Consider the following 19,666-nt stretch of genomic DNA (forward strand, 5'->3'; position numbering starts at 1 on the left):
AATAATCGTTTATTTGTTATATTTCAATAATTTTTTCATTGTAATTTTCGTTTACATTTGATAGAAGATTTTATAAATGAAGTATATAATTAATATTTAAAAATAATAAATAAATTAATTGTAGCTTCATGATATAATTATAATATATTGAATAGGATACATTTTATTAGATATTCTTAAAATGCACAGAATTTTTATGTTGTATCAACGCTGTTATTAAATAAAGTACACAATGTACTTTTATAACAATTAAGCATATTACTGTTTACGAATAACATTTAATTACCAAAAATATTTTATTATTATCGAATATTCTATAGGTTTCAATACGATATAAATATCAAAGATAGTACTGTAAAATTAATATTTTAATTAAATAAATTTCTTTGTATAATTACATTCGTTTATTAAATGGCCGTATTTTGCATACAAATACAAATATTTTAAATTTTAAATCAAATTTAAGCCAACTACACCTCAAATAAAATATAATATTTTTGTCTCGAAATTATTTTAATATTGTGATTACTTTGATTTGTAATAATGAGAAAATATATTTAATTCGTATACAAACATTGTTCAAACTTGTTTAAAACCATTGGAATACATCTTTTTATTGTAATACATTTTGTTATATTTATATAACTATATTAATTTTTTATAATTTTATAATTGTAATATTTATACAATTTTATTATTTTCAATTTATAAAATAGCGTTAACGTTGTATTAATATAATAACACTATAATGCAGTCCCTTTTTGCAAGAAATTTTTTTATGACAATAAAATATTAAGTATAATTACTTTAAATTAGCAATAATAATAAAATTGTTGATTTTTATACATGAAACACAAGGTTATGAAATTTCACATTTAGTAACGTTAAATTCTTTCACAAATTTGCACTTTGAATTTTCCATTTTTAATCGCTAAATATTATTGAGATAGAAAATTTCAATGTTCTCGAATTTGAAAGATAATTATTTATGATATAAAGAAATTTAAACAGTATTTTATATATATATATATATATATATATATATATATATAAAATGTCGATCTCAATTCTGATAATATTTTATAAAAAAATTACCTAATGTGTAAAAGGAAAGAGTTATTAATTAATTATTATCTTCCACATAATTTATCACTTGCTGTCTAATCTATCATTATTCAATATATAAAATAAACATTCCGACATTTTGATATAACCAAATATTTGATAAAGTTCTTGCAAAAGTTACAATTTTTATATATTTTTTTATGAATAACAAATATGAAAAAAGATAGCATAAAATAGAGTATATATTGAAGTTGAATATTATATATATTTTTGTATTATTTCATTTATAGTCTATAATACAGTTATCAAATAATCATAAAGGAAGTTGTAAAATATTGTATGGTAAATTTTGAATATTATATATTTCAATTGATTTTAATTTTAAAATGATTTATAAATAAATTTAGATCATGTTTTTATATTTATTTATATTTTTTGAGAAGCATATATATATATATATATATATATATATATATATAACCAATGATTTAAACTTTGGGACGGAATTGTAATTAGAAAGTTAAGTATAACATCGGTGTACTTAAGAATAATGTAAAATGTAAAAAGCTTTAGATAAGATAATTGCAAAAAGTAATGATCAATAGATTTTTCAATATCAATTTTTCATAATTATGTCATACATCTATAATTGTCTTTTTAATCGATGGTGCCCTAGTAATTTAGAAAAATGTTACAATAAGACAAACTACAAATCTATGGAATAGTAAAATGCTCTATGAAATGTACGCACGTGAAAAAAAAAAATATATATATATATATACATTGTATATCTATTTTATCAATAGGTAAATGTATCGCTCGTTGAAAAAAAAAATATTTACATTAGAAACAAATAGTGCTAAAGAGATTAAAGGCTTTAAGACAAGATAGGTTACCAAAGGTTTTTCTTAGCAACTGGGTACCGATTACTTTTAAACTTTTGCATCTACCGTGAGCTACGAGTAAAAAAGAATATTAATGCCAATTGAAGTAGAACGAGACAGCGAGATTACGAAGTTTGATGTAAAAATTGCCATCCTTATGAAAAATTCAAGATTAGTAAAACTTGACGAATAAATTTATTTGTAGCAATTTCAAAGATACGTCCATAAAAATAACATCAACGTAATTTAAAAACTATATTACTGTAGCGTGTAGTGCTTGGAATAATTCCTAAGATAGTTTTTTAAACAAATATTTATTCTCATAAACATTAAAGGTTGACTATGCATTTTTATAAGAAATATTGTAAGAAAAATGTAAGAAAGTTTATTGCCTATTCGTATGTAAAGGTAGAGAATAGTTTGATAATATGTAAATGTTACTGTAGTTGATCGATTGTTGAATTATTGAAAATATAATTTTCACAGAAATACATGTACATTCTATTATGCTGTAAAGCACAAGAATCAAAAGAATTATGAAAAATGTTTATAAGAATTTGTCAATCATGAAAGATAACATTTTTTTTTGATAAATTTATGGTAAAAAATACAATATTTTCCAGTATATCTGCATAATGAAATTGTTATTTGTATAAAAAAACAGCGAAAACGAATTGAAATATTAAGTAAATATCGTACTCTGTACTTTTTATAAAAAATTATAATAAAATTAGTTAAATTTTATTATAATGTAATTTGTAAATTACACTAAAGAAATATGTTAATAGTAAATTAATTAGGAAAAATTCTTTTAGAATTTAAATGATCTAGTAGACTTTTAAATAATTATTGAAAAAGTCATTGGTCATCTTATTAATTGAATTTTAATTAAGTATGTACTTAATTTTTAATGACTTATAGTCGACGCTCGATGGAAATATTTAGTTGATAATTCATTAAAATCCTTGTTTATAATAAATGAGTACATAATATCCATTAATTTCATCTAATATATTGTGAATGGAAAGAAAATGAAATTATATTTGTTTAATTGAACAGCTAGTTAGTTGATATTCAGGATATGCATTGTTTATATGTGCAGGTAAATAAACAATGCCAAATACCGTGCAAGTGTCAAGAGTAGATGAAACGTTGTTTTATTATTATGAAAATAATATTTACATATGGATTATATTTCATTTATTTGAAATCATCAGTTCCGGTAATGAGATCGATGCGTCTGCATAATTTGAACGTATATATTATTATTACATATTTTGTTTTATTATTATGTTTGCTAGATTTGTTAAAAACTGAAGAATTTATGGTTTAATTTTAATTTAGATTTGTGTCTTAGATCAAGTTCTGAGTTTTATATTATTCAACTGTTATTCACTGTTTTTACTAGTATTCGGAAGGCTGGCTTATTCAATAACTTATAAATTAAAATTCACATTATGATTTAGGATAATTTTATCTATTCATCCATCAATATGTTCATTTAGAGAGTGATATAGTTTTTACAAATAGAGTCTATTTTTTATGTAAAAGGAATGAAATTGTAAGGGAACATGAAAGCTTCTCTTATTTTTCATTAGACACGTGTTACTTCACTCTTATAGTATACTTTTTAGTTGGCAATAAATAATACTTTTTAATAAAATTCCTTGAGTAATTTACTTCAAGTTTTATACGGCCTTTTTTTCCTTCTTTTCTTCTTTTTTTTTTTTTTTTTTTTTTTTTTTTTTTTTTTTTTTTTTTTTAAATAAAAAATGTATTTTATATGTCATTAATACAATAATAAATATTTTAGACTACATTATTATATCTATTGTTCTCAGAATTTTTTGTTTAATGCTATTTATTAATGAATTTCTCATTTTATTTCTTATATTACCGTAGATGTTTTTATTTACATATGAGTTACATATGCTACATTTGCTCATATTACACTAATTTAAATTGTATTCACTTGTATTGTCTTGAATTTGAGTAGTGATTATATCAAATCTTTTTATGGATTTAAATCTTTTTACTCCTCTTTTCACATGTTTAAGTAGGAGATTATTTTACAGCAGGATATTTTATGCGAGAATAATATTTTTTTATGATCAACGTTATGTTGATTTTGTTGGTGACTTAAGTTTATGACTTCATCTAGAAATATTATTCCACACCATTCGTGCTTTTCATTGGTTGTTTTAATTTACTTAACTGTATATCGGTGTAGCTTTTGATTATCTAAAGACTTGTTATCATAAATCTAAGGACGCACTCTGAAATGAAGAACCCATTAAAAAGAGTACTTGACACGGTTGTTTAAAATTATGAAATTTCATTTATGATATTAAAAATAGTAGATTAGTACTCGAACAAATTTTAAGATGACAAAGTTGCATTTTTTAATTTAACAATTCATAGCCTTTTCAAAAATTATTTCAACTTCAAATAGATTTTTTCTACAAAGATTATTTAAATAAATAATAGAAAAATCTCTTTGTTGTGTAAACATTGTTTAACAAATTTTTATTAAATTTATGTTGGAGCCTGTTTTTTTTTTTTTTTTTTAGATGCTTTTATCTTCAAACTGTAAGTATTAAATCAAAATCGATCTTATTTACATTATATTACAGGGTTAACATTTATTTATTCATATTATTTGTAACATAAATTGATAATATTAAAAAAAAAACTAATATAAAAAATGAATTCTTTTCTATAAGTAATCTTGATGTTAAGTTACAGTAAGAAAATTATCTCTTACGAATATAGTTGTTGTGTTAATGAAATATGGTTGAATAATTATTTATAACTTACTGTTTTTCTGTTGGCAAATCGTTTATCGTGCTAGTGAATGAGTAAGCAATGTTATAATTTATTAAAAAGCAATATTCAATGTATATTTTTTCTTACGATCAACCGGGCGGTATAATTTATTATGAGAATAAACGAAGAGTTTATCATAATAATTTACTATCTCGCCAATAACAATTCCCTAATAATTTTTAAGAGTTTTTAATAAGACGTTCTTTAATGACCTCTTAAATACAATGTTTTAAATATTATTTATTAGTGATAAAAGATTTTTTCATTAAATATTAATATTCGTAGTTAAAAAAAGTAATTAAAAATTATTTTTAAAATAATACAAGTTCAAACTAAACTTATTCCTTTTATGTCTATTAATTCGTTCCAATTAGAATTATTGTCTTCGTATATTAAGACGTTTATATTAAATATTATTATGCAAAAATATTATTGATTCTTATAAAATTTTATACAGGGGATTATAATGCTTTCTATTTATTTTTTCACATATAAACTGTATTTACGATAACATGACATATGTAAGATTAATAAGACATAAAATGAAAATTGAAAATGTACTTAAAAAACAGTTTTATGTACAAATCTTGTACAGATATTTATGAATTATTTAATATACATTAATACTATTACACATGTTCACATTCTTATAAATGTGTATGTTACAATAATTTAAATGTTTCATTACATATGTGTAAGCAATAATATCGATATATTGTTAAGTTATTTATCAGATAAACAAATGTTTCGGATAAGTTATAAACCTTTTGAAATATAAAAGCGAATATTATTTTTACAAGTTATGTTTGATTTGTTGATTCAAATGTATAGTGAAAGAAATTTTTATTAATGATTTATAATTTTATGTTTTATAGACAATACGTGAAGATTATTAGGGAAGGTGATACAGTAAAACTAGAATAAATTTCTTATGTTATACGGATCGATTTTTATTTACAAGAGTAAAATATTATGTACAAGATGGCGTCGAAGAGTATCGATTTTGAAAGATTTAGGGGTACACAATTCGCCAAAATTTCTTTGAAAACATTGACGATCCAACGCAAAAAAGTAAACCATTGAAAAATCATTACTTTATATAATGCCATAAAAAAAATCTTTCTTTTACTCACTATTTTCATTCGTTCGTTCTTATAGTTATCGCAATTCATTTTCTCTGTTCATCGTTGAATACCTACATTTGTTTGCATAACAGGTGTGCATATGTGTACTTTTTCATCTTATATAGTGTTTATCTGTGTGTATGTATATAACGTGTTTATGCGTGTACATTCTATGAAGAGGCATTTATTTCTTCACTTCCTTATATTAATATTACACGCAAATATGCGCGTGCACGGGCACATGTAAGCACGGATTTTTTTTTTACTGTCTTATACATGTATCGTTTATTTATCTCACTCTTTTTTTCTCTCAAATTGTCAAAATATCATTCGCACTTAATCTTTCCTGTTTTTAATTCGAAAATCTCTTCACAAAGAACTCACTCTCCGTGTCATCTCTTACTTTCTATTTTTTGTCCTTTTCTTCCTTTTAAACGTTGCTAAATTTCATGAACTGTCGCATGACTGATCACAACCCGATCGAGTTCTATGTACATATATCGTTACGCTCTCTTTTTATTCTCTCTTGCACATACTTATACATTCGTTCTTACGTATTTTCTTTCTTTTCCGTGTTTTCAAATGTGTGAAGTTCCTCTTTGTCTTTCTCACTCTATATCTCTCTTTCTCTCCCTCTCTCTCTCTCTCTATCTATCTCTGTCTTTTTCTTTTCCTCTCTCACTCTCGAAAGAATAAAGAGCCTCCGTTGGACGTCACGTTTGTGCCTCTTACGATCCTTTGTCGTTGCTTTCGATTTAAAGCTCTTCCAAGCATTTCAAGGCTTCTCAAGGAAATAGCGATTCTCCATTCTTCTCAACTTCTACTTCTCCATCTCTCTCTCTCTCTCTCTCTCTCTCTATCTCTCTCCTATTCTCTCTTTCTTTCTTACTCTCTCTTTAACTTACTTTGAGCCTTTGCTCCATTTTCTTTTGCAATATTCTTCTCTTTCTTACACTTTCACAATTTTATCTTTTACCAAAAGGAAGAAACCAATAGAGCAAGGATAAATTTTAAATATGAGAAGGATATATATATATATATATATATATATATATATAGAGAGAGAGAGAGAGAGAGAGAAATATACATACTGATCGATAGATAGATAGATAGACTGATCAGAGTACAATGATAAAGAGAGAAAGCGAGAGGCATACAGACAGACAAACAGACAGATAGACAGACGGAGAGAGGGATTTAGATATTTATCCGTAGCAATAATTTTAAATCAATATATATTCCAGGAAAGAAAAGAAATATTGGAAATTTTTAATCTATAATCGTTAACATTTATATCATCAACTTTTCCTTTTTTACTCTCTTACATACTACTTTCACACTATCCACGTGTATATATATATATATATATATATATATATATATATTTTTTTTTTTATGTAACCATGCTCAAATCCCTCTAGAACTTCATGAAATCATAGTTATCTTCCTGCATCGGTATTTTATATTGGGTACTTATTGTATTGCCTTTCTGTCTTGTATATCTAATTCTATTTCTATTTCACATATGCACACATACACATTACATTATCTTAGTAATCGTCATTCGCAGTTGTTTTCTTCATAGCATATGGGGGAGCAATTGGCTTGTTGGGTGTACGATTGTGTAGGTTTGGGTGTAAATTCATTACGAGATGGTTGGTCCGCACATTATCTCAGCTTCCCGAGGAAGAAGGCGAGGGCCAAGAGGATCGTCCTTGAGGTTGGCCAACCAGCCGCTGTGTTCCCGTGTTGCATCGCTGCCGGGTGTTCACCTGAAAACAGTTTATACATACACTTTTTTAGTTTACTTACATTAGTCATCTTATAAGGAATATTGAGTATTTTTTACGGGTCCACAAATATTTAGTTTAAAAGATTTGCTGCAGAATTATAATTTTAATTTCCGTTTAATCAAACTTCAATGACTTCTTTTTTTTAAAACAACGCTACGCAGATGAACAAATATTTAGATAAATAATAAGAATAAATTATGAAAATGTTAAATTTTATGTGTAAAATATTTTAAAATTATTTATTTATATTTATTAAAGAACTGAAAAATATGATTTCTTAATTAAATATATAGACAAATTAAAAAAACAATGTTAAAAGTTTATTAATTGACGTATAAAATATAATAATATGTATGTAAGCTTAATAGAAGCATAATAATTTATAGATTTTTATTATGCAGTTTAAAGTTCAAAAAATATAATAATGCAGTTATTCAAAATAATGAGAATTAATTTTCACCAAACATCTATTGAACGTAAATATTTTTTTTTTACTTATTTATTCACGATCAGATCAATCTAAATTTAAAATAATTTTTTCATATTAACTAGTTATCAATAATAACATTTAAAAACATTGATTGCCTGATCAATAAAAGAATATTGTTTTTCCTATTTTTCACAATATCCATCGATCTTACTAGGTCACATCCTGCTTTTCTTAAGTTTATTTTAATATAATCATTTTCAACTTTACTTTAGTATATCAAGTGTTTTTATGTTCTATTTTAGTCGTATAATTTAGAATTCTATAATTTATTTTCAAATTTAAAAATGCATTTTGAGTTGTAAATTTGATTAATCATATTCGATATCTTTACATTATAGATAACATTACGTTAAAGATATCGATTCCATGAAAACTTTTTATTACTTTAAATAAATTTATATTTAATTTATAAATGCACTAAAAATTTTATTTCTTTGTGAGTAAATATACTTAGAATTTCCTTACAATTTCTTTAGTTAAATTTTTAGTATTTCTTTAGTTAAGGAGTGGTTGATAAAGTACACGACGGTTTATTATTTATTTTATGGCTTCATATATATGCTCTTAAATATAAGTAAAAGCTTAAGAAGAAAATGTTAGTTTCACTATAAAATAAATAAATTTAACGATCGCAAAGAATAAGATAGTACATTAATTAAAAGATATTTAATAATGAAGTACTTTTTCTCTGAAAAGATTGTTGACAGACTGACAAAACTTGTAAACATTAAATATACCTATTGAAATGTAAGTAATTTAGATTAGATAATTAGTCATACTCTTGCCAAAGTATATGTAAGCTATACTTCGAATATATACAGAGAATCTTTAAAACGAGACAATACAAATAGAAGTAATTAAAATGTTTATATTATTGAAGTATAAGCATAACAAAATTTATATAATTAATATAATAAAAAATGTCTATTATAAGTTTAAATGAATGATATACTTTTATATAAAAATTATATAAATTAAATTACATAAATTACATAAATTAAATAATTTATGCGTTAATTTTATTTTTGTATTTTCTGCTTACAATTAATTTAATTTCTTCGTTATGTTGTTAGCATATTAATTCCAATTGATTTAATGATAAATCCAATAAATTCTGAAATAAATGAATTCTATAATATAATTTAATTATTTATGAGAATATATGTATATATATATATATATATATATATATATATATATATATGTAAATAAATGAATTTGTATATTTTTAATATCGTAGAAATGTTAACTAAAAGTATTCATTTATAGAGTTTTCAATATTCTTATGTCGCTCAATGTTACCTAATCAATTATATGGACTAATTATTTACGACTTCTACAAAGATAGTTAATTGGATAATTAAGATAGATAAAAAGAAAATAATAAATTAATGAATGACCAACCACGTCATAGATGAAATAATGTTTCTTTTGGCCTTTACACTTTCCCCGTGCGTTTGTTCAATAACTTTTTATATATTTCTGATAAATTAGAAATTTTTTACGATAATAATCACATACAACATTCTGTTAAGTTGCTAAAAGAAAAATTGTATTCTTACAAGAATAATTTTAAATTTACAAAAGGGAACATAATAAAAAATTTTAATTTCTAGTAATATGCTGAATTTTAAATCATTGACGCGTAATAGAATGATTATTTAAATGAGAATATATATTGACTGTGAGCAAGATATTTTCTTATAAATAATCTTGTGAGATTACTTTTTCTATCTTAATAAGAATACGAAGTGTTACTCGTTCTACCTATACGAATTTCACGAGCACATATGCTTTAAAAGATAGTAGGGGAAATTTTAGTCATTTAGAATCCTCGATTACGAAATGTACCAGTCGTTTATATCTATCGATGCTATCTATCGAGCATTTTATAAAAATTGAAAAAATTGAATACCGCGCAATGATAAAATTTTTCAATTTAAAAAGAATAAGCTTATGTATTTTAAAGGCTATTCTAATCCATTACTAACCACCAGTTATCATCACAAATAGTATTGAAAAAAATCATCAGATGGGCAATCGTCGAATTAAAAGCTGTTAAAAGCTTTAAAGCACATAGGGCGTAATTAATAAATGTTGATGGAAGATTTCGAAATGTTGAATTTAATCGCGAATAAAAGTGCAGTTTACAGACCATTCGAAGAGCTATAAGAAAACTCACGTGGAAGCGAACCGTCGAGATTAACCATCGACGAATGATGGCCAAGTATGAACCGAGACGAGTCAGGCAAAAATTTAAGCGAGAAAGCGCCGTAGGGATAAGGTGTGTAATTTATCATTTACGAAGATACCAAATGGAAAGCTACCAAACAAATACTGCAACCGCACGATGTAAATGAAGCCGTGGTCAAGGAATCGATACGTCATTGTCGTTATAAGCGTTCTCCAGGGGAAGTCCAAAAGCCAAGAGTAGCGCTACCTATTTCAGAGAGAAGCTAAAGCTTGGGAGATAAAGTATTAGGGGTGAGGACAAGAGTGACGACACCGACGATGGCACAGGCGAGTGCGCTGCATCTACTTCGAAGGGGATAAGCCGAAATGGTGGCGAGTTCATTTAGTCGCGCTGCTACGGAGACAGGATATAACCTTTGGAGTCGGTCGTTCACATGAAGTTAGGTCGCGATGGCAATGGACGGGGATGGTTATGACTAGACCGATCGAGAAATTGAACTAACCAGCGTCACGGGATGCGACGATAATACGTCGACTTGCTCATATGTGAGAAAACGAAAAATCATAATAATGAGCGAGGAGAGTGCGATTTAAAATAATAGTGATTACCAATAATAAAGTCAACAACAACAACAACAACAACAACAACAAAAACAACAACAACAACAACAACAATACAATAATGATCATAATAACGATAATAATAATGAGGTGGGTCCGAAGTTGGAGATTTAGGTTGATTTTTTCGCGAAAAGGGGCTATGTAAGGCAGATCAAAATTGTTGATCGAATGTGCGGAATACCAGCGTTTTTCGAGCGATTTTTATTGCTTTGCGATCGGACTTTCCTAATCCAGAGGCACTTTCCCATTTTTTACGTCAAGTATAAAGCACGAAAGAAAGCAGAAGTTTGGAGGCTCAGCGTGAGTTATCTATTTGCTTGCGATCGTCATGCATTGAATAAATAAACCGTTGTTTACCTATAACAACATACTTTAGTGGAGTTATTCGCGATTTTCTTACACTTTGTGACTTGAAAATTGATTTTATCGAAGTTAAAATTATGAGTAGATACTTTTAGCATATAACTTATAGGATTTACGTCTCTTAGTACGCAGTATGAAGTATTGGAATACATTAAATATTTTCTCTTTTAAATAAATTCATCCGACATATTACATGTCATATGAGAATATATAAAATTTTGACGATTTATTTTTAATAATGGTTGAAACATTTTTTTTAAGTGCTTTAAAATATTATTAGAAAAATAAACAATACAGAGATATTCATAGTTTGAATTTTTAGTCATAAAAAGAATATCATGATATGCCCAAATGCAGAAATAATAAATTTGAAAAGTTTTCAGTTTCTATTCATTCAGAGCACGAAATCAGTTTTTCATTGGCATGTTTTTTAATTTTATTGTACTACCAGATGAAAATATTTGATATTTTATGTATTTTTCTTTCCTTAATCCTATTAGCAAAAACGTTGAAAAATGGCTAATAATGTCGGTGAAATTAACAATATATATAGAAAAATTATATAGACATTAGTCGATTAATATTCGCATGTATAAGAGCCAGACTTATTTATGCAAGAATTAGTATCCATGCGCGGCTATGTTGAAAAGTTTTTAGTATGATTATTTCTACGGTTGGCCATCCCCTGCTTTTTAGCTCTATTAACTTTAACGATCAATTTCTCAACTTTCCTCGAAATGAGTGCGCTACTTTCGTAAGTTCTGCTTTTGAGACAGAACTCATACACATCGAATCATATTTAATCTTTAAATATTAATTTCACGTATTTAGATAAGGCTTTGAAAAATCAATTTATAATTTATTAAAAGAGCAATGAAGTAAATGGCAATGCACAAATTAATTTATGTAATTATAGAGTTGCTTTCCAATTAGAATATAAAATGTAAAATATAATTAAAATAAGTTTAATTAGAAGTATGATAATAGAGTAGTGTAATAAATATTATTATAATATTATATTATAATATTGATGAATCAATAAAAATAGGCAATTCATAAATTAAAAGTAATTAATTGAGATAATAGATTATGATTATAGCACATACCGACACATACGTACAAATTTTTATTTTCTTCAATAATATTGGAGTTGACTTTATTTAGGAGACAAAATTTAGGAGCTTTTTTCCTCATCAAACACGTATGCAGTGTCGTTGAATTTTAATTGACTTTAATAGATTTCATTATATGTACATTAGATATAATAATATAGAAAAATATTTATGGAAAATTTAATTTTTTATAGTTTTATTTATTTTTGTAGTAGTACTTTGTTCTTTTTTTTTAATTTTCATTTTAAATCTAAAAATATCAAATAAAACTCAATAAAACTGAATAAATATTTGACAGAAAGCTATTATATATTGTAATTTGTAGCGTCTTTTATAAATATTATTTATAATATTTTCTTAATATTTATTGTGAATAATATTTTGCAATTTTCGGTTTTTTTTTTTTTTTTTTTTTTTTTTTTTATAAATAATAACAATATATGACAATAACGTCAATGAAAGTAGCGACAACAGTAATGATACTGATGATAATAATAGTGACGACGACGACGACCATGATTATAATAATAATAATAATAATAATAATAATAATAATAATAATAATAATAACAACAACAACAACAACAACACCAATAAGAAGATGAAGAAGAACAACAACAAGAGCAATAACATCAATAATAAATAGAACTAATAATAGTAATGAAAACAATAGCAATAAAATACGTTTCAATAATTTTTAAACTAAATTCTGTGATAATATGTGATTTTAAATTCGAAAGTAATACTTTCACTTTGAGGACAACAGATATCATATATCTCAGTGCTCATATTGAATTATGTTTTTTCTAACTTTTGAATTTTTATCGTCCATAACTAATGTTGACTGTTGTGATAAGAGAGTCGATTAAAAATCAGTTTTGATTAGTTCTGATCACCTACGAACTCAATCATAGTAATATCCAAGTAATTATGGTTCCGTTGAAAGTTTCTCAGCCTCAGCTACATGCATTGTTGTAACCAATAACTCGAAATTCATTCGAAAATATATATGTCCAAAACTGTAATTGTGTATATCTATAGATGTGGGAGTGACCGTGCACGATTCTGTCTGTACAATTAAATTCGTTCGTATTCCTCCAATGAAACTCGTCAGAATAATTCATTATCGTCCGTGTTTCCCTCATTTTTTCGCCTATATTTTTCCTGGCCATCCTCCAAAATTCAAATTATACAAAGCCATTAACTTTTGTCCATCATAGTTTTAGTATTGTTAAGTAAAAAAAGATTTGTGAAGGAAAGTCCATAATTTTGTTGACTTTAAACTCTAAACTTTGATTGTTCATGTATTATTCAAAATAATAACATAAAACTATTTTTCAATTTTATTCTTGAATGAAAGTGGCCTACGCTGAATTAAAGTTTTGATTAAATCACATAGTGCGGATAAAATTTTAATACTATGTAGATTTATATCTATTTTTGTAAATAGACTATTGATTATATTAAGCGTCGGATATAATTAGAAATTTCTTTGTAATAGTTTAAAAATGTATGGAAATATATTAGTTACTAACTTAATTTACTAGGTTTCGTTGTTATAAAATCCATTAATACTAAATTACACTAAAATGTTGAAATATTTATTCATCGACATTCAACAATAAAATATATTTCTTAATTGATATTTTTTGGTACAATATGATGAAATTCCACATTGAAATGGTTTAATTTTAATAATTTAAATAGCAACATTCAGCAAATATGTATAAATTAATAATAAATTTTAATATTACCTTAATTACTAATTAAACAACCGAATTGCAAAAATGCGATAATTAGTTGATAGTTATTAAATAAATGTATTATTGTAAAGTAATCTTAAGAATGATTAAAATTTGTACGAAAAAAATAAAAAACGCAAATTTGCTAGATAATTTCAGGATCGTTGAATCTAATGAAAAAATAAGTTAAAATAGTACAAAAATTACTTTATTCATTTAAGCTATTCAATCGTATATAATTGTGTATAAATTCATTATTGGGTGATAATAATAATAATAATAATAATAATAATAATAATAATAATAATAATAATAATAATAATAATAATAATAGTAATAATAATAATAATAATAATGAATAGGATAAAGCTACATTCAAGTAGATGATGAAGGCAAGACAAATTCAAATATCATTTATCAAAGAGTATAATAAATATAATATTTGTTCGCTTGAAATATAAAATTCTATAAAACGTTATAAAGTTTAAAATTTTGAAAATAAATTAGTTTTTAGAGAAGTCTTTATCAAACGTAAGAAGTACTTATCTCGTAATTTAGTTATGAATGGATCGTTAATTGCTTGTGTAAGTTTTGGAAGACTCATAAGGATAGTGAATTAAGTCATAATACTCCAGAATACTGTACGTTAATACAAGACTAAAGCGATTAAAAAAGTCATTCTTCGGTCCGAGAAGTTCTTGCATGAAAATTTATCCAAACTTAGCTTTTCCGAGTCATCGTTAATATTATTCATTTGAACATATTTTGATCGGCCGATAATTCAAACTTATTAGCCGCTGATTTTATTGATTTAAAATTGCTAATATTTTGTAAGCAGAATTTTCAGAATTTCGACGAATGCTGCAAATTTGTGTAAATATGCCGTTGGCATTCGTTTAATATACGAGCATTTGTTATTTGCCGATAAATGAAAATGCAGAAAACGGTCTGTGCTTCATTTGCATACATAATAAATATTGTTGTTCAAGAGATACATTCGTTAAAAGTACGTATTGTAAAAATTTACATCGTAGCCAATATCACTGAGTGAAAATTCGTGAAAGTGTTCGGAGCTTGCGCTTGGAAGTAATCGAGGATAGCAGCTGATGCATAGGAAGATAGTAGAGAATTTCTCGGTCAGAGATAGAAGTAATTAAGAAACAGCAGATTGCCTGGTTATATATTTGTACACAGATGATTGGGAAGTAAAATCGTAGCTGTAGGCCTTCGATTTGTACGTAGGTGTCTCTCTCGTTCTCTCTCTCTCTCTCTCTCTCTCTCTCTCTCTGTCGAGGCAGGAGGCACTCATGCAGATGCTGACTGGCGGTCCGTTGTTCGCGCACTCTAATGACTGGAAGCGAGACTAATTGCGTTTCACAGGCTAGTAAGCCTCTTCAGGTGGCCATGTAGTACGTACTATGGACTGCAGCCGGTGCAGATTGAGGCAGAATCTATGCGAAATGTTGGGCTGGACGACTGAGATGCGCTATTGAAAACTGGAAGCATCATTGTCAAGAGCCACCGTTTCTCTGTTCGCCACGTCGCCATATTCATCGTCCTCCTTCATCTTCGTTCTACGGTACCTGACTACATTGATATATACGAACGAATCATTTTAATGATAGATTACGTATTTCAGCACATGTTGTCTTTATAATCTCTATACTTGAATATTTTAACTTTCATTATTATGCTTAAAAACAATATATAGAAGACAATTATTATTAGCCAGTTATTATTATTCTTATGACAAGAGAAAAGGTTTTTACATTCATCTGATTTAGAAATTGTTATATTTACAAACAGAGAGAATGGCAATGTATTAATTATTAATCAGATATTGTTCAGCACAATTTATTATCTGAATTTAATTAATTAATTTTTTTTTTCCCCCCTTTTTTTTTTGCAAATCTAGTTCGATAAATACGAAATAAAATTCAACACTTAGATATATTTACTTCTTATTATATTAATTCTTCACTTCTTCATTAATAAATATGCATTACATTCCGGTCTTAATTTATTCTCATTATTATGCAGCTCTATATTTTTCATAAAACATCAAATCAAATAGAAAAATCGACTCTCTCTCTCTCTCTCTCTCTCTCTCTCTCTCTCTCTCACTATCATCGATTCCACAATTACATGAGAATTTTGTATGAAGACCGTTCCTTCAAACTTTTCTTTCTTCTTTTCCATTCTTTTGTCTTTTTATCAAACTTGAAGTACAAGTTTCAGCTTCGTTAGGTAATAGCCACTCTTGAGAATAATCGTACCTTCTTCAACTCGAGCCATATCTGCTCGGTTGTTCATTCAGTATCAGACTCTTTTTTTTTTTTGCACTTGCTTTTCTTTTAGACAATGGTTCGTTATATATAAGCATGTGTAAGTGTCATTCGCCCAATGCACTATAATAATTACTACGTCATCTAACGAAGGTATAAACTTTTAACGTTTTGGCTTAATATCAATACCATTCTTTTACACTTTCGTCTTCTTCCTCCTATCGTTAGTAATTTTTTCCAATTATATTTTACAGCTTGTCAAAAAAAAAGTTGTAGATTAGTTTAAATTTTATCAAAGATTTTTTATATTTCTGTTTCATTTTAGAGGTACATGTAATTAGGGGCATCAATTTAACGATTTAAATAGTTCATTAATTTATTTCGCAATCATTCAAGTCGTTGAAAATAAATTTAAATACTTTATGGTTTTAAAGATAGCTAGAAGGTATAATTCGTTTGTATTAGACTTTAATTTAAAATTATTAATTTCATTCTTATAATCCAATTGTACAAAAAAACTAGCTTCGATTTCATAAACAGATTATTGTATTCTTTTAATGAATATTCGAATGTATTATGTTTTTCTTTTCCTCCTTTACAATTTATTAACACATTTTATATGTTTATATTTAATTTATAACTAATAATATGTGAATTCGATGAAGTTATATGAATTTGCATACATTGACTAGATATGTAGATATGTAGTTATAAAGAGTTTGAAAGTATCTTTTTATTAGTCTTATCGTTTTATTAGTTTTAAAATTCCACTTCGGTAAATACGAAAAGCGATAATGAAAAGTGTAAATACTCAATTATATTTATTGAAATTGAGCTTAATAAAATTGTAAGAGTACGTAGATGCAATGTTAATATTTTTATAAAGCTAAAGTGGAAATGTATAATTTGGTTATATAAAATAAATCTTTTAATATAAGCTCAATTTTCATTTACATATTTCATTTACAATTGTAATAAAGGCATCGGAGAAGCGATTGAGTGGTGATTTTTTAATTTGAACAAATATTTTCTTGTAATGTGACTGACTTCACATGGCACTATTAATTATACTTTTATTATCAGTGGGAATGATAAATGCGAGTACTGCAGTAAATTTTGGAGTTTCCACTTTTTTTATCATTCAAGTAAAGCTTTAACAAGAGATATAATATTTCTAGTGTTATCTAATCTAAATGTTAATACGTAGAAAGTTAATCCATGAAATATGTAAAAAGTTATATATATATATATATATATATATATATATATATATATATATAAACAATATAAGGAATACTTTTCTTTCAATTTTTTGCGGATATTGAATAAAATCAAAAATTAAATGAAAGTTTTACTTTTTTTTTGTTGTCTTTAAACAAAGAAAAAGAAAAAGAAATCTTACACATGTTGATAAATAATCAATGAATATGTATATTTCAAGTAAAGTTAAACGTACAAATTCTATCTTTTTATTTATTTATAATTGATTTTATTCAATAACCGTAAATATTGAAGTTGACATAATAAACATATTGATTGAACAGTTTTTTTTTAGTTATCATTTCACGCTTGTATACAGATTATATAAATATTTTTAAAGTATAGAGTTAAGCATATTTTAAAATTGAAATGCATAAAATTCAGTTTCTTGGGTCTCTTTAATACGTCGAAAAGTTTATTAGAAAAGAAGATCATTGAAAAGAAAAAGCTGCAGATATAACCAAAATTTTAAAAAACATTAAGTTGAAGGAAATGTCCTTTCGCTTATTGTCCTGCTTAAATTAGGTAGAATTTAATCGTCTAATAGATCCGTGGATACTGATATGACCAGAGCTTATTGTTCTATTTAGATTTTCTTTATGGGGAAGAATATAGAGTGAGATTTTCTAATATTGCATTCTATAATTCAATGCGGGTGAATATTAAATTTTAAGGCAGACAAAGCATAGGAAGCCGAACGAAAAGTTTTCAAAGACAGTATATATTTACCAACTGTGTAATTGTGATCACATAATTGTCGCTCTAAATATCATATATTAAAACACTCACATTATTTTTTATTAAAATTTGCTTAACGTTTTCTTTATTTGTCATTAATGTTAAATACATACATAGTTGTACTCTATTAACTTTTAATTCAATGAAACTTTTCAATAATATATTTATAATAATTTTCACTATATTATTGTAAATATAATGTTAATAATTTATAATAATAATATATAATGATTTAGTAAATATCTAAAGCGTTCGGGTTCTTCAAATTTTTAATACATAATTTTTATAAAATATAAATAATAATATTAATTTATGTATTAAAAGTTAAAGTACGTAACATTTATATTAAGTATTATTTATTTATTAATAAATTTAGTTTAAAACATATTTTATGAAAAAAGGTCATCAATGGTGTAAATAATTAAATTTCGAGGTCTAATTTTGATCTGACGCAAATTAGTGATTAATCGTTCAATGCATTACTTATCTCTTCCTTTTACTCTAAAACACACACACACACACACACATGTATATATATATATTCTCTCTCTCTCTCTCTCTCTCTCTCTCTCTGTTGTGTGACAAGATATGTAATATCTTTACTTAACAAGATACAGCTCATTTCAAATGCATCTACACTGAAATATATCTAATCGCTTGCGTGGATCACTATGCGATAGAATACTAATTTTGTAATAAACACTGTTCGGTCTTCAGATAATTTTATCAACAAACTATAATATAGTATCCTATATGTATTGTAATTTAAGATACAGTGTAAATAAATTATATAGTGTGAAAAAATTTATATAAGCAGTGTTTGAAATATGAGACGAGATCGATTAGGCAAGATACTTGGGTATTGAAAGATTATAAATACCTAAATTGATAATGATGTAACGACGGTAATTTGCATGATTTTCACATGAAGAAATTATATTCGTATTTTCGTTGAACTGAATTGAGTTATCATAAATATGATAGGTCTAATGAATAGAATTTTGAATTTTGGAAACATGTATAAAATTATTAGTGGAATGTAAATGGAATTTCTTTTGTATTGTTTAATAATAACAAATATTATATTCAAATATATAATTTAATTTTAATATTTGTCTTATATCAAACATTGAGCCCATTTTATAAAATCATTCAAATACTGAAAGATTA

The 19,666-nt window shown here is 25.6% G+C and overlaps 1 protein-coding gene across 1 annotated transcript in view; it reads right to left on the reverse strand.

Annotated features, from left to right (window-relative positions):
- Window positions 1-7,321: 7,321 nt before the first annotated feature.
- Window positions 7,322-19,666, reverse strand: part of dpr1 (defective proboscis extension response 1) — a 363,596-nt gene continuing 351,251 nt past the window's right edge. The window contains exon 6 of the mRNA XM_011507721.1: window positions 7,322-7,671. Within this exon, the coding sequence (XP_011506023.1) occupies window positions 7,568-7,671 (104 nt within the window). The 3' untranslated portion in view covers window positions 7,322-7,567. The remainder of the gene's footprint in view (window positions 7,672-19,666) is intronic.

The sequence above is a fragment of the Ceratosolen solmsi genome, unplaced genomic scaffold (genome assembly GCF_000503995.2).
Source record: "Ceratosolen solmsi marchali unplaced genomic scaffold, CerSol_1.0 scaffold1, whole genome shotgun sequence".
Taxonomy (NCBI): Eukaryota; Metazoa; Arthropoda; class Insecta; order Hymenoptera; family Agaonidae; genus Ceratosolen; species Ceratosolen solmsi.